The sequence below is a fragment of the Solanum dulcamara genome, chromosome 2 (genome assembly GCF_947179165.1).
Source record: "Solanum dulcamara chromosome 2, daSolDulc1.2, whole genome shotgun sequence".
Classification (NCBI taxonomy): domain Eukaryota; kingdom Viridiplantae; phylum Streptophyta; class Magnoliopsida; order Solanales; family Solanaceae; genus Solanum; species Solanum dulcamara.
In genome coordinates, this window is record NC_077238.1 from 2,236,678 (window position 1) to 2,260,316 (window position 23,639).

General features: G+C 31.9%; 4 protein-coding genes across 5 annotated transcripts; 3 read left to right on the forward strand and 1 right to left on the reverse strand.

Moving 5' to 3' along the window:
* Positions 1-2,251: 2,251 nt before the first annotated feature.
* On the forward strand, positions 2,252-3,812 carry LOC129879955 (3-ketoacyl-CoA synthase 6-like). Its single transcript, XM_055953715.1, has one exon. The coding sequence runs from the start codon at positions 2,252-2,254 to the stop codon at positions 3,734-3,736; it is 1,485 nt and encodes a 494-aa protein (XP_055809690.1). The 3' UTR covers positions 3,737-3,812.
* Positions 3,813-3,937: 125 nt separating this feature from the next.
* Positions 3,938-7,920, reverse strand: LOC129879956 (protein FLX-like 3). Of its 2 annotated transcripts, none has more exons than XM_055953716.1 (4): positions 7,771-7,920; positions 4,614-5,148; positions 4,319-4,449; positions 3,938-4,226 (listed from the first exon to the last, which is right to left on the reverse strand). In XM_055953716.1, exons 2-4 carry the CDS (start codon positions 5,144-5,146, stop codon positions 4,102-4,104), a joined length of 789 nt encoding a protein of 262 aa, XP_055809691.1. In that variant the 5' UTR covers positions 5,147-5,148; positions 7,771-7,920; the 3' UTR covers positions 3,938-4,101. The 2 variants fall into 2 exon arrangements, with proteins under 2 accessions (XP_055809691.1, XP_055809692.1); XM_055953717.1 differs by having other exon boundaries at positions 7,749-7,850.
* A 6,511-nt stretch (positions 7,921-14,431) lies between these two features.
* On the forward strand, positions 14,432-15,303 carry LOC129874184 (uncharacterized). The gene has a single exon (XM_055949432.1). The coding sequence runs from the start codon at positions 14,493-14,495 to the stop codon at positions 14,982-14,984; it is 492 nt and encodes a 163-aa protein (XP_055805407.1). The 5' UTR covers positions 14,432-14,492; the 3' UTR covers positions 14,985-15,303.
* A 2,677-nt stretch (positions 15,304-17,980) lies between these two features.
* LOC129874193 (zinc finger protein CONSTANS-LIKE 16-like) lies at positions 17,981-20,317 on the forward strand. The gene is made up of 2 exons (XM_055949445.1): positions 17,981-19,308; positions 19,931-20,317. Exons 1-2 carry the CDS (start codon positions 18,175-18,177, stop codon positions 20,156-20,158), a joined length of 1,362 nt encoding a protein of 453 aa, XP_055805420.1. The 5' UTR covers positions 17,981-18,174; the 3' UTR covers positions 20,159-20,317.
* Positions 20,318-23,639: the final 3,322 nt, after the last annotated feature.

A 23,639-nucleotide genomic window follows, 5' to 3' on the forward strand; every position in this document is an offset into this window, starting at 1 on the left:
TTTGCATAACATACAAAAAATCTCCATATATTCTTGTGGTCATAAACAAGTCATGTAAAATATCCTTAGAAATTTTTCAAAATTGAATATTAGAATTCAATAATTTTTTAAAAATTGAATATTAGAATTCAATAATTTTTTAATATCGAAAGATGTCAAAAAAAAATTCAATAGGCAAAAAGAAGAAAAGAATATTACAAAAGAAACGTAATGAGAACATAACAAAATGGGTAAAAATTTATGTGTAAATATTTCTAATACATCATAATTAAGTCATAAATAATTAAGGTGAATATATGTATTAATTAACTATATATAATTTAAGTGATAACTAATAAAAGTGTATGTAAAGATATGCATGATGTAATCATTGGATTAGTATAAACATCAAATCCGTCCTATATTGAAATTAAAGCAATGAAGCATATCTTCTTACTTTATAATTAGATTTAACTTCAAGTTGTCATGAATTAAACTCTTTCTATTTTTGTCAATGTAGTATTTCAAATAAGGCCTTCTATATACTTCTTTTAAGTATACTTAGTTAAGACTTCTACATAGTAGTTTATTAGATCCAAAGTATTTATCAATCAATGTTCATTTACTTTCATATCCATCAAATTAGAGTTCCAAAAAGGTAATATATTATTTTTTTCGCAAAAATTTCAAAAGGGCAATCAATTTGAAAATGAAACCAAAAGAAAAAAAATGCATGCCATCATGCCACTTGCCCTTTTTCAGTTAATGGTGTTAGTCAACTGTTAAGGGCATGCAACTTACCTTTAAGTTGTGGGCCCTCCTACCTCTTCCCACCTTCGCCCCCACCCCCATACCATTTCCTACCCCCACCCCCAGCCCACTCCCTAACCCAAAACACATTTTTTATAAATTAGTTTCAAAAAGTAGGATAATTTTTAAAAAATGTTTTGGATTGGGGAGGGGAGGGGGCTATGGGTTGGGCAATGGGAGTAGGGGTAGGGAATGGTATGGGGATGGGTTGGGAAGAGACAGTAGGGCCCATGACTTAAAGGTAAGTCGCATGACAGCCTGCGACTTACCCTTAACAGTTGACCAACACCGTTAACTGAAATAGGCAAATCGCATGGTGGCATGTATTTTTGCCCTTTTGATTTCATGTTCAAATCGATTGCACTTTTGAAATTTTTACAGAAAAAAAATTACTTTTTTGGCTCTAAACTCCATCAAAGTATATATTATTTCTAGCTATTGCCTTTGTGTAGATAATTGCCTCATTCTTTTTTTCTTCTCTACTTATTTTTTTTTCTTTTCTCTTTTTTCCCTTGTTTTTTCTTTATTTTTCTCAAATTATTTTTTAATAATAACCTAACTCCATACTTAATTTTGGCTCCTTTCTTTTTATTCTTTTTTATTTTTTTCTCTATATTAATAAATGACAGATGTATTCTTTTACCTCAGCAGCCACGTCATATGTGTTGCTTCAATCACTTCACGATTAAAGATTAACATGGCAAAAGGCTTATAAATACCTCTCATTTATGAGAAAAGGCTCATAAATACTCTTCTTTCATATTTTGGTCTAAAAATACACTTAATCTATTTTTTTTGCTCAAGAATACTCCTAATCTATTAGAAATGGCTCAAAAAATACCCTTCCTTCACCTTTTGGTCTAAAAATACCCTCAATCTTTGTTATTGGTTCAAGAATACCCCTCCTTCCACCTTTTAAATCAAAAAATACCCTCAATATTTAACAAAGAACTTATATACTCCATCCGACTAGTACCGGTTTTGAATTCTCAAGAGTCACAAACGAACTACTTTGGTCAAGAAAGGTGGGAGCATTCAGGTAACATTATATGTCCGTATAATTAATAAGTATATGAGGAAATTATGATAATTTCTTTATTGTTTTTAGTGGCAGTTTGTATACTTCTTACAAAATCCAACCAACTTTAATTTAGTTAAAAAAACTTATATAATATTTTCTCTGTTAAATAATGTTATGTCATAATATACTAAAACAGGCAAGACTTGAGACTGAGCGTTGGCTGTTGGCTACCAATCTGCCTTCTACGTATTTCTATGATGATATGATTCTTTTGCCTTATAAAATGTCTCCTATAATCCTCATACTCTTTCGTATATTTCTGAGGCGGTGACATTCTTGAATAAAGTCTATCCGAACCGAACTTATCAAAATCAGACTAGGCCCCTCCAAATACTAATCAATATTAAAACTCTCATAATCCTATCAATCTTTAAGACAAATATGCCTCAAATATCAGTTAAACTCAAGTTTGCAAAACTTGGGTATCAATATGTTATGAATCACTTCTTAACATGTCTATTGGTGCCCATAGTGGCTGTGATTTTTTTTCAAGCTATTCAATTAGGCCCTGAGGAAATTTCCAATCTTTGGAATAATTCCATTCAGTTTGATTTCACCAAAACACTCTGTTCATCTTTCGTCGTCATCCTTATGTCCATTTTATACTTCATGTCAAGGCCTCGAGGGGTTTACCTCATCGATTATGCATGTTACAGGCCACCTGTGACATGTCGCGTCCCCTTTTCAGTGTTCATGCAGCATTCAAGAATCATACTTAGTACAGAGCCAAAGAGTGTTGAATTCCAAATGAAGATTCTTGAGAGGTCTGGTTTAGGAGAAGAGACATGTTTGCCACCAGCAATACATTATATCCCTCCTGCAATTAACATGGTCTCTTCAAGAGAGGAAGCTGAAATGATGATATTTTCAGCCATGGATTATCTCTTCAAGAAAACAGGAGTAAAGCCTAAAGACATTGACTTTCTTATAGTGAACTGCAGCCTTTTCTCACCGACACCATCTTTATCAGCAATGGTGGTTAATAAGTACAAAATGAGAGAAAACATCAAGAGCTATACTCTATCAGGAATGGGGTGTAGTGCAGGGCTAATCTCCATTGATTTAGCTCGTGATCTTCTCCAAGTTCATTCCAAATCGACCGTTGTGGTTCTCAGCACAGAAATCATCACGCCGAATTACTACAAAGGCAAGGAGAGATCAATGCTCCTCCCAAATTGTCTGTTCAGAATGGGTTGCGCAGCCATACTTTTATCAAACAAGTGGTGGGCAGATAAACGGCGAGCCAAGTACAAGTTGTTACATACGGTGAGAACCCACATAGGATCTAACGACAAAGCTTACAATTGTGTGTTTGAAACTGAAGATTCAGAAGGTAAAACAGGAATTTCTTTGTCAAAAGATCTTATGGCAATAGCAGGGGAGGCATTGAGGTCTAATATAACATCAATTGGACCAATTGTTCTTCCTCCATCAGAACAACTTCTCTTTCTCCTGTCACTCATGGGCCGAAAGGTCTTTAACATGAAACTGAAACCATATATTCCAGACTTCAAACAAGCGTTCGAACATTTCTGCATTCATGCTGGTGGAAGAGCGGTGATCGATGAACTACAGAAGAACTTGCAGCTGTCTGCAGAACATGTTGAGGCATCGAGAATGACTCTGCATCGATTTGGAAACACGTCTTCTTCATCGTTGTGGTATGAATTGAGTTATATTGAAGCCAAAGGAAGGATGAAGAAAGGTGACAGAATTTGGCAGATTGCATTTGGGAGTGGATTCAAGTGTAACAGTGCTGTTTGGAAGTGTAACAAAACAATAAAAACTCCAACTGATGGACCTTGGTCTGATTGTATCCAAAAGTACCCACATAGTACAGCTCTAGGAGAATATAATCAACAATAGCAGAGAAGAAAAACACTGGTTTTTATTTTTGGTTAATCTGTGTTTTTTTTTCCAGCCTTCTTGTAAACTATATGGCACTCATTTATCAATACAATTCAAAGAGTCCATGCAGTTGTGAAGCATGCTTCTGACAATCTATAGTCAGCGCGACGATACTACCACAATATCTCATTAGCTTATAATTGAATAGAACGATGCGAATGGTATGAATTTTATCAAAGATTTGTTTCTCATGCCCAAGGTCCAATTGGAAAATCTTGAATTCAAAGCATATTTGTTTCATAAAGTTGAGAGTTACATTTCTAAAGAGGGAGAAAACCTCACATTACATTTCACTTCAAGTGCTGTCACAATATATATAAGATTCAACGTCTGGGAGGACCACGATTGTCATAGGAACCCCAACCACCACCACTGTATGGATCACCATATGCTCCGCCGGGATATCTCATCTCAGGGCTTCCATTCATCATGCCATAGGCTCCTACACCTAAATGAAATAGAGAAAATATAAACTAAGCTGTTTCCACGGGTCGAAAGTTTACATCATAGAATCAGATAAGAAGGATATAGAGAACTTACCAAGACCCCGTCCAACTTTATCTGCTCGCAGCTTCTCAATTTCACGAGCCATTGAAATGAGATTCTTCTCCATAGATTGATTTTGTTCCACCAGTTCCGTATTTGCTTTCTTCTCATATTCAAATTGTCTCCTACAGATTCATCATCAAATTGAATAGTCAAAAAGAGAAGTTATGACAAGTTGGTCATCGCATACATTAGAACAAATGAGGCTCTTAACACCAGAGGACCATAATAACAAAGTATTTTCATGTTTATTCATCTTTTCTTAGGGGAGAAAGTTATAACTTCATACCTTGCTTCCACCAATTCCTTCTGCAATTTATCAATATCAGTCTTCATAGATGATAGTTGCTTATTCTCAGTTTGTAGTCGATTAGTATCCTTAGTAAGAGTTTGAACTTGTCCAGATAATTCTTTCTGTAAAGCACTTAGCTTCTGAGATTCAGCTCTCAATTGGATTACCTCTAACCTCAGAGGCTCCGTAGATCGAAGATCAGCCTCTAACTTCATTCCTCTCTCAATATACTCTCTTACTTGTGCCTCATTGTCAGCACGCATTTTGGGAATGAACTGACTTAATCTATGTATTTCATCTTTTACAGCAGATAATTCCCTCTCAAGCATCACATTCTCATCAATCACCTGTCTGTTTTCTGCAAGAAATCTCTGCATGTCCCTATGCTGGAGCTCTAGTTCCTCTTCAAGGACTGATGGATGAGGAGGGAGGGGTCCTGGTCCTCGCTGCATAATAACCCGTGGTGGTGGCCCATCACGGAATCCTCTGAAGTTATCAGGTTGACGGGGCATACGATTTCTACCAGCCATAACTAAGAAGAATCAACGAAGAAAATAAATTAAGTTCATAAAATGTTGACGAGAAAAAGAGAAATCATAGAAAAAAACGCCCTAACAGTAGAGGAGTGATAAAGCATAGACTTATAAACCCTATAAGATGACCCAAAAAAAACAATTTGAATTTATGCCCAGTAAATCCAGATCAGATGCCTTATTTTTACTAAAAAGAATGATGAAAAGCTATACGAAGCAAAGAACATCTATACATAATAATTTAGTGACCCAAAGAGGCGTACAATAGTGTGTCAAGAAGAGTCTTTTGGTGGCAATAGAGAAGAATGGAATTCATATCAAATATATAAATGTCATAAGGCATATGCAAGAAGCAGATTGTCACAAGTGTGAAAAAGGTAATAGGGAATACAATGGAGTTCCTCATAACTGTGGGTTCAAACCGAGTATTCTATTGAACTTGTACTCCTTTACCTCAGAAATGAATGAGCTACCAAACAATAGAAGATGGGATCTCGTGGTGTATATTATTTGTACACAATATTATGTTAGTTCACAAGATTAGTGAGTGTGTCAACTAAAAGCTTGAACTATGAAACACAATGTAAAAAATAATGGTTTTATGATAAACAGAAGTGAAACAGAATATAAGTACTGCAAGTCTAACTAGCTTAAGAAGAGAGATTGAGGAGAGATTAGACGGATTCATACGCCCAAATGAAGAAGATTCAAATATCTAGATTCAATCAGGAGAATGACATGAGAGAAGAAGCTGTAACACATAAACAAAACAAGAATGTTTGAAATGGAGTACTACAGGAACACAATAGAGAATGACTACCTACCTAGGTAAAAAGCAAATTCAACAGAACGGTTGTAAGACCAACAGTGTCATACAACAAAGAACATGGAGCCTTTAAGGTCCAGCATATCCATAACACAAGTGTTGCACGAATACATATGTTAAGACGGATCTGTAGTCATGCAATTATCACATCTAAAAAAAGGTACAACTAGCACATATAGAAGAAAAAATGAGAGCGGCACATGGAAAATCACAAGCAGAAAGGTCCATAGTTGTGTCCTGCGTAGACCTTTGAAGGCACCGGTTAGTGAACCCGTGGTCTCTCCGTAAAATTAGATAGTTTATGTATATTATTTCTAAAAAACCTTTCTAAGGCAGACAAGAATACTGCAACTTAGTATCTCAAACCGCCTCTTGTGTTTGTCCTTATGTCATAAATGGACAACTTGCAGCAAGTGCTGCAGATTAAGTTAGTTCAGACACCAGGTCTAGGAACCTTGAGATACTGTGACATGGAGTAGAATCAACGTCTCTCTGGTAAAAGAAAGTGATTCATTTAGAGGCCAACCTCTGTGTTTATGTCAACAACCACTTAATTATTTGTCGCCACACAAACGGACACACATGATTCCTCAGAAATGCCAGATTTTCAGAAGACATGACTGGAGAACTACTTATAGAATTTGCCTCATAAACATTGACCTTGCTCAAGAGGCAAGGCGCAAGGCAAAGACCAGCCTTACAGCCATTCTGACAAAACAATAGAGATGTGTTAGAATTAAAGAGAACTCACTGAACTACTACCTAGAGTCCTCATTTCTAGTATTAATTATTCATCAATCCACCAATGTTCACTATACTATTTTTCTTTCTCACTAGCCCTAGAGTTAAATGCTTTTATTTTTTGAGAAACAACCTCTCTACCTTCACAAGGTAGGAGTAAGGTTGCATACACACTAACCTCTCCAGACCCCACTTGAGGGATTACATGGTATTATGTTGTTGAAGATTTCGATAGAACCTCAACTAGTATACTTCTCGCTAGTAAAACGAATCAGTGAAAGTTACACACATCTAAACTCTAGACAACAATTTTGCATGCGATATGATTTTGAAAACTACATTGAACTCTATTTGTGGCTTTTTAGAGAAAGCTTATTACATAGTCTAAACATGTAATTACCATGAGTTATACTCAATAAATGGCTATTCCAACCAAGGAATGAGCTAATATGCAGCTCCAGTCTACACAAAACATAAGAGAACTCTCCTATGCCTTTATTCTATTTTAAGACTCCGGTATTACTCCACCGCATATGTCATACGGAAAAACTAGCACAAATTTCGTATTACCGAATCCCTACACAATCACAGACTCTAATCAAGTTCATTAGATAACTAATTCTATAACCAAAACTTAAAATTGCAAGCAAAGTTTGTCACTCTCATACTCAGTGAAATTAACTAAATCAATTGAACATGTTAGTTTCAGTCGTATCAAAAAAAAAAACTCAAAGTACTCAAACAAATTATTTCGTGTTCATCAGTCCTTCCCCACACACACAAAAAAAAAGCTTAATTATACTAGTAAATTCCTAAATTTCATCACATCTACAACTAACTAACTTATAATTCTAAGAAATAGATACAAACAAACCGTTATTCTCATCCTTCGCCGCCACAACTACCACCGCCAGGCAAAAAAAAATAATTTCCGGCACGCGATGTTAAAGAGGTAAAATTCTATGCAGAATTTGGAAACGGATTCAGATTTTCAGTACAAAAAGCAATACAGATTGAAGATTTGAAACTGACCAGAGATAGGGATTACCGGTACCTGAGAGATACAGCTACTTCTTCGACGACGATGAAGCTCGGCGGCGAAGACAGAACCAGCTAAAACGCCATTATGGGCCAATAATGAGTACACAAAAATGCTTCAATTGTGGACTTTGTTAATGGGCCGAACGAATAATTACCGGGTTACATGCACGGATACCCGATTTTGGTACACTTATTTAACTTATAGCCCAAATGTATATACTTCTATTAGGTTGTACAGGGCAAACCGACAAACCGAACCAAATTGGAAAAACAAATGACTAGTGGTTTGGTTTGACTTTGTTTGGTGTTTAGAAAAAAAAACCGATCATTATAGGATTGGTTTGGTTTTAACTAACAAAAGTCAAACCAAACTCAAACCGACCCAATTATAGATATACTACTTTTAAATTATGTTATACATAAAAATATTTATTAAAATGTAATTTATAAATATTTTTTAAAAATTTTTATAAATTTTTGTTATCTTTCTTACATTTAGATTTGGACTTAAGAAGCTCATCTAAATAATATACAAAAAAAAACTCATCTTATAAAGTTAAAACTTCAAACAGTGTTCTGCCTCCATCTTTTATGTTGATATTTTGTACTAGAACTCATTTTAAGAAGCACTGCTCTGTGCTTTTTATTAGATATTATGAAAAATACAAAAAACTCGAAAAAACCCGAAAAACCCAAAAAAATGAAAAAACCCGAAAAAACCGAGAAAAATTGATATCGAAAAACCCGATTTTTATTGGTTTGGTTTGGTTTGGTTTATAGATTTTATAACCCGACACAAATGGTTTGGTTTGGTTTGTAAAAAATCCGAACCAATCCGGTCCATGTATACCCCTACTTCTATTATAAGTTTAGTCACTTCATAATTAACTTCTAAAGTACATACCGGAGTTCACAAAAATCCGCGTATGAGGTTCGAACTTAAGATATGAAAAAAAAAGTCTTAATAGGAATTGTTTTCTTTGAGTGGGCACTACATAATGTAAATTTAAATTAATTGAACTTCAACGCGATTATCGAATATTAAATGAGAAATTTTTTTAAATAATATGTCGAAGTATGTCAGTATGAAGAAACATCAGATATTAAATGGAAGAAAAAAATAAAGAATGATTGCATGAATTCTTTCGAATTGTCATCGAAATATTATTATTCAAAAACATAAGAAATATAAAATTACATGAAGGAATATAGAAGTGAAGTCAGCATCACATAATTTTTTAACCGACAAAATATATCGTAAAACCTTATAAAATCACACTCTTTTCTTTTTTGCTAAATTCATTGTTTTACTTTGATCATATAGCTTTGGCAAAAAATACATATATGATTTTGAAAGGTTTTACCTCATAATAGCGTGAAAAAAGAAATAATGTAAGGGTCTCTATCCCTTTAATTATTAGTTGTTCTCCTAACTTTTAGATATTTTGGTATGATTTACCTAACAATTTTTTACATACAACATGTTCCTCGTAAGATAGTAATATTTTTACCTCATAAAAGATATCATAATTTATGCAATGGCCATGTGAGAAGGTAATTTTAGACAAATCTCTATTATATTTTCACTTGACTCCTTTTTTATTTACTTTAGTCTTTAGTACCATAATAGATGAATTGTGTACATAATAATTGGACATAAAAGTCCACCCATCAAGGGTTCATATTTTCTTCTCAACAATATCAATCTGCGATTTAGATTACGGTACAAAAGTTCATCTCGTATATATTAGGACTCTCGCAAATCAGTAATTTCAATCGTAGTTCGTCTTCTACTGCACAAATGTAGTTTCTTATTTTAAGATTCACGTGCTATCTGTTTGGTCTACCTTTATGTATTTCTTCAGTAGAAAAATATATTTAGAAAAATGATTGCATAAAAGCAAAGATATGAACACATAGGAATTTCACTAAAACCAAGCAAATATGCAATAAAAACTACGAACAATTGAATGTACTTTTTTTTTGTTTTTCACCTAGTATTTTGTATTCATATTGAGGGTCAACTTAATTTAAATCCAGCCTCTTAGCAAATGGGATTCCACACGCAAAGCTTGAACTCGAGATCTTTAACTAATATTCCACTATAATCGTTAACCGATGAATGAGTACTTACTATTCCACTATAATCGTTAACTAATAAAAATGGCAAGTGAGGTGGCAAGTCTTCTTGTGTGGTCTGATGGGTCTTTGATGGTAAGATAATAAAAGAAGGACAAACAATATAAATCTCACTAGTTTAGGTCTTAATTACTATTATTCACGATAATTTTGAATAGTACTTCATGTACCACATTTCATTGATTGGATACATGCATCTTAACTTGACGGATACATGTACCCAAGGAATTGACAAATAAGAAACATATTTAATTAAGGACTGAAACTAAAATGCTTAATTTAAGGAGTAAATCACTTCTTTAACAATTTTTGAGTATATCTAATCTAACAACTTCTAAAAACAATTCAAAAAAATCTAATTTCTTTCATTTATTTTCGAGCAACAACAAAGTAAACTTTTTTTTCAAAAATTCGAATTTGTTTTTCTGAATTTAGAGATTTTTTTTCAACTTTTCATGTTTAGAGAACAATGTGTATCTCGCGTTTTAGTTGGTTGTTACTTTGTTGAATATTCTGATAAAAGTATATTGTTCTTTTTGAATTAGATACAAACCTTCATTTGGAACTCTTACATAAATCAAAATCATTAATTATCTGGATCAGAATATGTACCTTTTACTATTGTATGTGAAGTATGTATCTGATTCATGCACCTAATTTCACTATATGCATTTCATTAGGTGCATTTGTTATATATGTGTATTTGATACATACTTCGTGACTTACATGGATTAATTATGTACCAGCTACATGTAGCATATACCAAATACACGTGTTTGAAATTTATTATGTATGATCTGAAGTTTGTATCCAATTATTCGATATTAATCTTTTCAATGAAATGTGAATAGATAAAGTGTGTTTTAGCTTTGGTGAGTCTTCATTATTGTTAGCTACGCCAACAATAAATTTGTGATTGTCGTAATTCCATAAAAGTGTGATCTATTATAATCTCGTTGAAGTATGACTGACAGAACCATCTTAGATACACTAAAGAAAACACAATAAATCATGATAGAAAAATCTCAAATACATAGAATAACATGCTCAGATACATGACAGAAAACAACTCATATATATTTAATAAAAATACATATACATTTAATAAATAAATCAAATATATGGAATCGTTTGACTAGATACATGACTGAATCATCTCAGATACACTAAATGAAACAAACTACCTACCATCTCATCACAAAGTTTTTTCGTACTCTTTTTCATCTTTCCTCACTTTTCGTAGAAACAAATAATAAAAAAATAGGGCCAAAAACAACAACACAACTGCCAATCAAGCCCTAGATCCTGATCTAGAAAATAATAAGCCAGGAATGTGCTCTACACTCGCCACATTCCTTTAGAATTGAATGAAATATGCTACCTACCATCTCATTACAAAGTTTTTCCATACTCTTCATGGCAACTTATCTATTACTGTGTGTACATATTACATACTTTTTGAGTCATCATGGCAACTTATATAAAGCCCATCATGTGCATCATAAGAAAACAGACACTGATTATGGTCCCAAAAGGGACCACAATTTTCTAGGAATTTCCCGAAATGGACCTACATTGTTTGGGCTCATTTCCAGCATGGGTAACTATGTCCATTAACGTAACATGGTTTATTAGATTTTTTTAAAATAAAATAAAATATTCTAAAAATAATACTTCCGTAATAATTTGTTTGTCCTATTTTTATTTCACATAACGTCTAAAAATATAAAGAAATTTTTTGAATTTTATGCTCTTTAATTAAAATATGTCAATTGTATCAAAATATCGCTTAATTTCGTGGTCTTAAATATGTCATTTAAAAAATTAAAATTAAAAAGTTGTCGAAAAAGAAAAACCGATATTTTTAACGAAGTAAAAATAAAAGTAGGACAAAAAAATGAAACGGGGGAGTAATAAATTCTTTTTAAAAAAATCAATGATGTTAACTTATCAAATGCACTTTTCAGGGGCTTCTTGGTCTACAAATTTCTATATTCCTAAAATATTATTTTGTGAGTTAGTAGTTGTTCTTACATTCAGCAGATTTTTTTGAAGAAAATAAAAAATATTGTAGCTTTGTAGCTATAATTATCATATATATATCAATGATTATTATATCCATTTTCTCTGATATTATTGTTTTAATAAAAACATATTTTTCCATTCTAAAAAGTATGACAACAACAAACGTAATGTAGTACCACAAATGAGTTTGGAGAGAGTAGAATATGCACAAATTTTATTCTTATCTTGTGCAAGTAGAAATGTTTTCGATAAATTATTGAGACATGAGACATACTAACCTCTTTATGTGCGTTTTACAAACCTATTTAACATGTAACAAAATCATGAACCCTATAAATTCATGTCATATTTAAAATCTTGAACCATATATTAAAAATCATGGAGCTCTATTTCCTACTTCGAGTAATAGTTTAAATTTGGAGGAAGTGTTTTTTTTCTTCCCTTTAAATGAGTCTAATCTTATCCTATTATCAATTCATGTGAACAATTGTAATCCAATTAATTTGTCCAACTTTTTTTTTACTTCGATTAAAAACATAGCATGTTTGACTCATCCATTTTTCACTTTGATAAGCAATTGAAAGTAAACATTATACAGAAATTGCATGTGACGCTCGAAGACAATTTTTTTAAAAAGGGACGCATATTACATTTTAGGAAAATTTTATATCAGAGTGAAAGAAGAAAATTAGTAAGTTTAGAATCAGTTATTAAAGCGTTGTTTGAGTTAAAAATTGAGGACGCAAATCCATGCAGACAAAAATTTAAAATCGATAATACCTTAAATCGGAATCGTACATAGAATTCTATTACAATAACAGTAAAAAAGAATAGTCATTATCTATGCCGTGACACTTGACATGTTTGTCTATAACATATTTACAACTTAATGTTTGTTTAGAGGGTGAGATTTACACGTTACACTTATCCACTTTCAAGTACGTTTTTTTCCTTTTCCAAAACATTATTTTATCTTTTAATTCCCGTAATAAATTGAAGAAGACACAACACATAAATGTGTGTTGGACATGACAGAAATCATTTTATAAGAATTTTCTTAATTCACCAAAAAGTCATTTTTCTGATGTGATTGATCTCCTTCATGTTTGTTTTCTCAACATTATTTTATTTTTTAATTTTGTATATAATAAAGAAATAAATGTTGAATTTATTTTATTGTAAGACTTGATTTTCTAGTAGAGAATTGTTCAAGATCATGAAAAGAGTACAAATTCTCCTCATTCGATCGATCGATATGGGAGTCAACATTAAACAAAAGAAGAAATAAGAGATAAAATGTGTGTTTGACATGTCGAAAATCATTTTTCATATAATTTTTATAAAATTAAAAGTCATTTTTTTGGTTTGATTTATTGAATTCGTATTTGCTTTTCCCAACATTGTTTAATTTCATCATTTAATCTCATATTAATAATGATATTGATTTTATATTTGTTTTTCTCAACATTGTTTATTTTTCAATATATGTTTGACATGATGAAAGACATTTTTTCTGAAATTTTGTTATAATGAAAGTCAATTTTTTGTAATGACGAATCAATTTCATGTTTGTTTTTTCCAAGCATGGTTATCTTATGATGTCATATCAAATTAATGACATACATAGACAAATATAGAAGAAGACATATAGTCAATTCACCATTTTTTATTCTGTCATGTTAACCTAAATTATACGTTGTTTTATTTTTATCTTATATTTATATTGGTTGTCCATTTCAAATTGATTATCTTCATCGACTCAAATTTTATTTTTAGATTTGTGACTTTATGTAGAGTTGATTTCTGAGATGTATAGTCACTCAATTAAGTAATAATTATTATTTAGAGAATTTCTATTATGAGTATTAAAGCATGTTTGGATAAGCTTTTCTTAAGCTGTTTTTTTTAAGTTCGGAATCCTAACTTTTCATTTTTAACTTTTTTTAAAGTTGTTTTGCCTTAAAAGCACTTTCTTCATTTACCCAAACATCATAAAAAAGCTTCAGAGCTATTTTAACTTACAATGTACTTAAAATAAGCCACCCAACCAGACTCTTACTCTCCTATTATTCAATTCTTTCATTTTATTATTACTTATTTTATTTTTCTGAATTATCATATTATTTGTTGTTAAATTATTTTTCTTTTCCTTCATTACATTATTTTTTTACATGTTTTACCTTTGTATTTTGATTTTGATAAGCTTTTTTTTAAGCTGATGATCCATCGAAAGCATTTCTATTTTCACAAGATAAAAATAAGTTGCACAAGGACTATTTTTTTTAAACTTTACTTTGTGAGACTACATTAATATATTATGATAGTACCAATAGGCGTGTTACTTCTAATTGTCCCATGAAATTTGTTTCACAGTGAAAAGAAAAATAGTTTAACTAATTATCTATGTGAATCGAATTTTCACAGTCAGAATTCGATCCTCTGTCTTTGTAAATTTACTACATGCGTGGGCCCAAGGAAGAGAAGATAAGGGTCATATGGATGTGTGAAGGAAATTAAAAGTACAAAAATTAAGATGACATTTCCATAGCCTGCAAAATTGAATGAGAGACAATGGCTTCCTCTACCTCCATTTCTCTCTCCTTCCTTGTAATTAACCCCAAATCACCTCTTTTTCCTCCACAAAATCTATCAATTTCACAGATTTCATCCACGAGAAACCTCTATCAGTACACGATTCACCGCCCAAATCTACTAATTTCATCCACAATCACCCGAAATCGGAGATTTTCCTCTACTTCGGAGTTGTCAGAAGTGAAACTAGATGAAACGGCCGATCAAATTGTTTCTTCCACCGGCGACGAAGGAGTTTCCACTGTCATTCAATCGCTTTTGTTCATTGCTTTCGTCGGATTATCTATTCTCACTATCGGAGTAATATACATTGCCGTTACAGATTTTTTGCAGAAGAGAGAAAAGGAAAAGTTCGAGAAAGAAGAAGCAGCGAAGAAGAAGAAGATCGGCCGGAAGGGGAAAATCGTCGCCAGAGCTAGAGGTGGACCTAGAGGATTCGGGCAAAAAGTTGAGGAAGCTGAAGATGATTAAGGATGACAATGGAGCGGGATCAAAGAGAGGTTATGATGCGGGTTTAGTTTGAACCCGCACAAACTTCAACCCGTCCCACTCAATTTTTCTGTTACATTGTAATTTGTATCATTTACACTTTAGTAATATTATTGTGAAAAAAGAAGATTATTGAATTACGAGCTGAGTTTAGAATTTTTATTTCATAGCTTTTAAATTTTGTCCCGATAATATAATACTTTGTTTATTAAAAATTTATTGAATTCAGTCAAATTACTTTTGATTACTACACACACAGTGTATGTACAATCGTTGAGTTGATAATATTCACGTGCATTTTCTATTCATCAATTCTGTAGTTCATAACATCTATTGTGTTTATCAAATTAACGAGTAATAGGTTAGTTTCATAAGCAATTAATTAAAGAGCATAAACATTATAGAAAAAGTGCATGTGAGAATGCTAGCCAGATGTTTAGAATAATAAAGTAGTCATAAAATTTCTAATTAAAATCGGATGAATTCCAATCATCACACCACAATTTACCATAATTAGTGTGAGGATTAGTAAGAATTAGTAACTATATATTTCCACATCAGACTTATACACTTTTATATTCGGTTGTTTTTTTTTCTTCAAAATATTATTTTATTTTTTAATTCCGTAATAAATTAGGCAGCCAACTTAATTTTTGTTTTTTATGAGTAGTTTTTCTTTGTTAGCTTGTAATTAGTACTCCATATCATTTTTACTCATTTACACTGCTGAGTAAATTCTCTATCTCAATTTATACGTGACACAATTTTCATTGTAATTTGTTTGAAAAAATATTATTATTTTTATAATTAAAAATAATTTAATTTTAATTTATTTTTTACTTTTAACAATAAGTATTCAAATATTATGTAAATCAAATAATGCCACATAAATTGAAACTGAATAATAACATTAATTGGTGAAAATATGAAGAAAAGTTACTTTCGATTACTACACTAGAGCACATTTACAAATTTTTGAGTAGATAATATTCACGTTCATCTTATGTGTGTTAATCAGAAAAGAGAGCACAAAGAGTAAGACTATATATAGGTTATGATTTCTAATAATAATAATAATAATAATAATAATCTATACTACTTCCTCTGATTCAATTTACGCAATGAAGTTTAATGAAACATAGAAACAAATTCAGATTTTAAAATTTATGAGTTATTTATTATATTATGTTATTTAGTTTATTTTTTATGTTAGTCAAAGTTAACTATAGACAATTACCTATGATTATAAACCGTCTTTATATAATGATAGCATAAAAATTAAACTCATAATATATCTAAATCTTTGCTATCTACCTCATGTAACATCATCAAAACCTCAAAAGGCAATTATATACCTCTTATGCTCTATACATGGAAATTTTTGGCAAGCTATAAAACAAAATAACAATAATTGTTTTATCACTTTCTCTTTTATGTTTATAGACCAATTTTTTAGGGATGGAGGGAGGCAAAAAAGTTGAAGGGGACCGCAACAAAGAGTTTTTGAACTTTAAATATGTATTATGTTTGTACCATATTATTCAAAGAGTCAATTATTATTTTTTAAAGCTAGTATTACCACATAAAAAGTAAACAATAATTCTTTTCACACAAAAATTGATAAAGAATTCAAAGTACGAGAGTCAAACTTTTCAGTTATCATTGGTTTCTTAGTCTTTTTGAAATAATTTTTACCAAATTGATACGAGATATAAATCACTACTATTATTATATATGCATTATAATTTCATTTTATGATAAAAAGTACTTTAAAACAAATGGAAAATTATAGTAAAAAAATTGTTTGACATTTTAGAAATTAATATGTCACAAAAAGTAAAACAAAATGAAGTTTCAATTTGTAAATTTCAAAATACTGTTACGAAAAATATATAGTTCACAATTAGTACTTTTCCTATAATTTCTAAAGTATGCACTATTATATCCAAAATTTAAAAAATTAATGTATTAAATATGAAAAATATTAAATATCTAATTACCTTCTTCTCAAATTATACATTCCTCTTAAAATATCAACACTTGTACTTCAACTATCAACATCTTAGATAGCATATAACTCAAAAGTATACCACCACCAAAATCAAGTGGTTGAATTTATATGATCTATTCATCTTTAATCCGAATTTAAAATTCTTGAATTTGAATCATATAAGATAAAGAAATTACTACTATGAAAGTTTTTTTTTTCTTTTAATGAGTCGTACACGCCGTAAATATAAATTAGTAGAGCCAATTATTACAAGAATAGTGAGACAGATTTATTGTTTATCTTTTCACCAGTATACATAAATTATACTCTCTTTATTACAATTTATGTCGCGCCATTGTAATTTAAGATTCAAATAAGTCTTTCATTGACTGCACATTTTTTCATATACTTTTTAAATATCTTGAATCATCAATTATTGTGACTTATAGTATTTTTTACATAATTTTCAAGGATATGTAAATTTTATTTAAAAACTTAAAGATTTCATATCTGAATTCATGATGAACAAGCAGTTTGATCATACACATATTATACATATTTATCAATAATTTTTAATTTAATAGTTGGATGAACAACTTTTTAAATTTTAAATACTAGATATTTTGAAAAAAAGAGGGAAAAAAAAACTCAAAAGCAAGACAATCTAACAAAAGTGTCTCCTTCAAACTCTTGAGAGAATAGACATGGACAATAGGATAGAGAAATTGGATCAAATTTTCAACTAATTCTGATCCTCAACACAAGTGGGACCCTTTGAAATCCCTTTGATTACAACATCATCCAATCAAAAACATGTATCAAGGATGGTGTTTACATATTTAGCCAATTAAAATACAGATAAGGCCTTATTGTGGGCCCATAAGTATAGTCCCATTCCCTGTAGAAACTCCCAAAAAAATTAAAATTTATGTGCCCACATTTTTTTTAATTATAAAATAAGAACTTTAATTTGCTGTAAAAGTGCATTTTGTGGGTTCCTCAAATAATTGCACTTTTAGCACTGCCTTTTTGAGTTCCTCTAGCTTTTTCAACAATTATACATAAAGATCTAACTCAACATATCTCTTCTTAGTTTTCCTCTTCCACCTACTCTTCAAAAGTACAAAAAAAAATAAAATTATAGACTAATACACACGTCACAGACTGATTTAGAATTTATCAATGGTTTCTGAGAGAAAATTGGCAAGTGCAATGGGTGGAAAAACATCAAGAGCATGTGACAATTGTATTAGAAAGAGGGCACGTTGGTATTGTCCGGCCGATGATGCATTTTTATGTCAAAATTGTGACGCTTCCGTTCATTCGGCGAACCCTTTGGCGCGTAGGCACGAAAGGGTTCGTCTTAAAGTATCGTCATTAAAAGAGCCTTCATCATCATCAATATCATCATCAATATCATCATCATCATTACACGACTGCTTTTCTAATTTGGAAAGTCCAGTATCAATTTCATCAGTGTCAGTCCCATCGTGGCATCGCGGATTTACTAGGAAGGCACGGACTCCTAGGCATGGGAGAAAGGTTAGTCAATCCACGGGGGACGGAGATGTCATTCTCAAGAACCCTATTCATCTCGTCCCCGAGATATTAAGCGATGAGAATTCACATGATGAGAACGAAGAGGAGCAACTTTTATATCGAGTGCCCATACTCGAGCCCTTCATGGCCCAACTTTGTAGAAATAATCATGAGATGATGGAGAATAACACGACTGCAGCAAAAGCGAATTCAGAATTTAAACTCGAATCAAAGGAAATGACGTTGCAGAGTGATGTTTGCAACATCGATCTGAATAGATTTCACGAGATGTTACCATCGGAGATGGAGCTAGCGGAATTCGCAGCCGATGTTGAGAGTTTACTAGGTAAAGGACTTGATGATGAGTCATTTGATATGGAAGGATTAGGTCTATTGGGGGTTTGTAACAAGGAGGAAAATTCAATGGAGTATTCTATGATGAGTAATGAAAAAGTCAAAATTGAAGATGAAGGAGAAATGGAAGTCGTTACAAAAACAACTTCTGTTACTACTCACGATTATCAGTTTGATCATACTCATCATGATATTGATATTAATGGAGATATCTTTGAGTTCAAATTCGATTACGATTCACCAATAAATATTAATGAGGCTAATGGTGTTGTAATTGGTGATGAAAATAATGAGAAAAAGAAAAAGATTTTATTGAATCTTGATTATGAAGGTGTATTAACAGCATGGGCTGACCAAAGGTCTCCTTGGACTAATGGTGAAAGGCCAGAATTGGATTCAAATGACTCCTGGCCACATTGCATGGTATGTTTTAATTTATTTATCTTATATTATAAGTTTTGCAATTAATAGAATCGATTGGAGTGTAATTAAAAGTATAATCCATTATTTTTGTTGATAGTTAATGCAATTTATATTAAGGTCCCATGTCTCTAATTTTTTAAAGTGAAAGTCCATGCCACAATTGTTTCTTGATTCGTAGAAATTGAGTTTTAGGAATATGCTAGTAATATTTAATGCAATTTAAAAGTTGTTTTTTCTTATAGTATATTATATTGGACATAGGACATTAGATATTTGAGCAAAAATATCTTAGATATTCTCGTCATTTCATTTGGACAATGACATTTTAGAATAAAGTACTAAAATGACAAATTAAAGTAGAACCAACACTTAAATGAATAATAAAATGATTGCATGCTAACATTTTAAAAATATTCATACAATTTTGGGAGCATGTCAATGGACATTTCATTTTCTAAAAAATTTAACACATATATATTCACAGTACTGTAAAATATCTTCCAATTATAAGTGTAACTTCAACTTTTTATATCATGTTGGATAATTAGTTCCACAATGGATAGTTATTTTTTCAATTGATCGATCTGATTGTATAAAAAAATCTTTTTCGCTATTTTTGCAGGGAAATTATATGGGAATAATGAATGGAAATGTAACACTAGTAGACACAGGAAGAGAAGCTAGAGTTTCAAGGTACAGAGAAAAAAGGCGAACAAGGTTGTTTTCTAAGAAAATAAGATACGAGGTTAGAAAATTGAATGCTGAAAAGAGGCCAAGAATGAAAGGAAGGTTCGTTAAAAGGGCCAATTTTGCAACAACAACAACACCTAATTACCCTTTGGTTAAATAATTAATCTTAGTTTAATTTAATTTAATTTTTTTACCACCGGGTTTTACGTAGTACTTTTTTTACTAGCTGTAAATAGTACTTGTAAACTTGGAGAGCTTTTTGTACATAGTCCGAAATAAATTAGCTACGCTATGACAATTTTGTCATTTTAAATTAGGACTTTTTGTATGTATCAATGGTTCACCAAACAGTTCTTATTATTTTTGACAAAGCAAAAGAATAATAATTATAGAAATTGAAGCTGTTAAATTACTTCCTAATTCTCCTTTTATAATTTTCTTGCTCCCTAGTTTGAATGAAGAGAAAGATCCTTAATAGAGACATCTGTCATGACCCATCACTCTGCCACACGGAAGTTTTAGTTGAAGTCTAAGTCCGTAACACATAGCTTTAAATAAATTAGCTTTTTCATTCCTATGAGATCGAATTCGAAACCTAGTTAAAAATGGAGAAATTTCAATTATTCCACTACAATTCTTATTAACGATGCCACTTTAATCATTCCAACTCTTAAATAAGGATGAAATTATAAAACTCTTTTTATTATAACAATGAATATATCTGAACTAAAATGTTAAGAGAAGAGAAATGAAAATGGAGATCTAACTTGTGAGAGCTTTTATTGATTGAGCTCAAAGACTAAAGATACAATGAGTAGAAATGCTATTTATAAACATTGCATTTAGCTAGCTACTAACTTCTTTCTCAACTAACTAGAAAGTTTATTATAACTAACTTGTGCAAAGAACCATTCTACCCTTAACTACTTTTCAACAACGTCTAACTTCACCTTCATATCACAACACTCCCCTTCAAGCTAGGAGGTGCAAAGATGTTTAAAACTCCTAGCTTGGATAGAAGGTGTTCATGCTGAAATCTTGACAATCCTTTAGTTAAAATATATGTTGGTTGCTCTTTGGTAGGAAGATAGTTCACTGTGATTAGGCTTTGCTGCAGTCTTTCTCTTATGAAGTGACAATCAATTTTTATTTGTTTGGTCCTCTCATGATACACTAGATTTGCAGCTATTTGAATGGCTGCTTTGTTATCACTAAATGAATGAACTGGTAGTTGAACTTCAACACCAACTTCTTTTAACATCCCTAGTAACCATACCAACTCTGATACAGTGGAGGCTAAGTTCATATACTCAGCCTCAACTGAACTTCTTGACACAGTGGTCTTTTTTTTTGCTTTTCATGACAACATAGAGCTACCCATTTTTATCATATAGCCAGTCAGAGATCTCCTGATAAGTAGACATAAAGTCCAGTCGGCATCACAAAAGGCTGTAACTAGTTCATTTGAGTTGCTGGACGATTACAATCCTTGGCCAGATTATTTCTTCAAATATCTTACTATTTCCAGTGCAGCATTCATATGAGACTTCTTAGGCTTTTATAAAAACTGACTTAGGGTCTGAGTATTGAAGAATATATCAAGTCTTCTCATATTAATATACAATAGTTTCCCTATTAGTTTCTGATTCATTGTCTGATCTATCAAAGGATAATCTGAAATTTTCTTAATTTTGTTCACCTGTTCATCATGTTGCCTAGATGATTGCTTTACATTGATATTAATGGGAGTCCTTGCAGGATTAGTTGCTGTCAATTCAACCTCAGCTATAAATTCAAGAGCATACTTCCTCTGGTGCATTAAGATACCTTTTACTGATTTAGTAAACTCAATGCCCAGAAAATACTTTAGCTCATTTCTGTCTTTCATCTTGAAAGCTTGTTGAAGTTCCTTCTTTGTCTCTTCAATCAGTTTCAAATTGCTATCAGTCACAGCATATCATTTACATATACAAGTACTATGATGATACCTTCTTCTAACTTGTTGATAAATAAATAATAGTCATATTGACTCTGTCTAAACTTAAGATTAATTAGAGCTTCAGTGAGCTTGTGATTCCACTGCCTAGGTGCTTGCTTAAGTCCATAGAGTGACTTTGTCAATCTACACACTTTCTCCCCTTGACTGACAAACCCTTGAGGAAGTTGTATATAAATTTCATGCTCTAGATCTCCTTGTAGGAAAGCATTGAACACATCTATCTGATGAATGTGCCAATGCCTGGAAGCTGTTAGTGCAACTATAACTCTAAATGTCACCATTTTAACCATAGGTGAGAAAGTTTCTTTGTAATCTATTCCCTCCTGTTAACTATAACCTTTAGCAATTAGCCTTGCCTTAAATCTTTCAACCTCCTATGTGCACTTGTATTTCACTTTATAGACCCTCGTGCACTTGTATTTCACTTTATAGACCCACGTGCAACCTATAGCCCCTTCCATTGTGGAAACTCAGTAATCTCTCAAGTGTTGTTGTTCTCTAGGGCCTAAATTTCAGCTTGCATAGCATCTACCCACCTTTTATACTTCACAGCTTCAGAATAAGTAATAGGTTCCTGGATTGTAGAGGTGGAAGCAATATAGCATTGATATGTTGGAGATAAGTAAGCATAGTTCAAATAATTGGACAGTAGATACTCAACCTCCTTGTTGGTATTCAAAGAAATAAAATTCTGCGTCCATATGGGACTCTGGTTGCTCTTGGTAGATCTTCTAGGTGGAACTGGCTCTTGTGGTATATCCTGTATTGAACTGGCATCTTTATGACTAGGACTTGAAGGAAGGGGCTCAGAACCTGATGTATCAGCACATACAAGCTCTTCATAACCATCTTCTAGTGCTACACCATGATGTTCATCTATGTTGGAAACTACTTCATCTGATCCATCAAGAACTACATTATAACTTGTGATCTCGGGTGTTGGATTAGGTAGGTCTTGAAACATAATTTTTGACCCTTGCAATATATCCATAAATAAAGGTATTTGGTTTGAACTGGTTACTTGTGAGAAAAGGAACATGTCCTCTCGAAAGAGGACATCTCTCCTTACAAAAAAAGATTTACTAGTCAGATCATATAGGACATATCCCTTCTGTACTTCTGAGTAACCCATATGAATTGTAGCCTTGGACTTTCGCATCATTTTGTTGTGTTTAGTAAGCACTTTGGCAAAACACAAGCACCCAATAGTTCTCAAATGAGACAGACCTGGTTTGCATACATATAGTCTTTTATAAGGAGTTTGAAACTTAATAGCACTACTTGATAGCCTATTGATCAAATAAACTGCAGCTAGAACACAATACCCCCAAAACTTCAAAGGTATTTTTACCTGAAACCTTAAAGCTCTTGTTATTTTAAGTAAGTGTCTATGTTTTCTTTCAGCCACTCTATTTTACTGAGGAGTATATGAACAAGTCCTCTGATGAATGATCCCCATATCTTTGAATAGATTTTGAAAAATTAAATTAACAAACTTAGTTCCATTATCAGACCTTAACATTTTGATAGGTTTGCCAAACTGGTTCTTAACATACTGAAAGAAAACTTTAAGAGACACATATGTATTAAATTTATGCTAAAGCAGGAATAACCAAATCATTCTAGAAAAATCATCTACTAC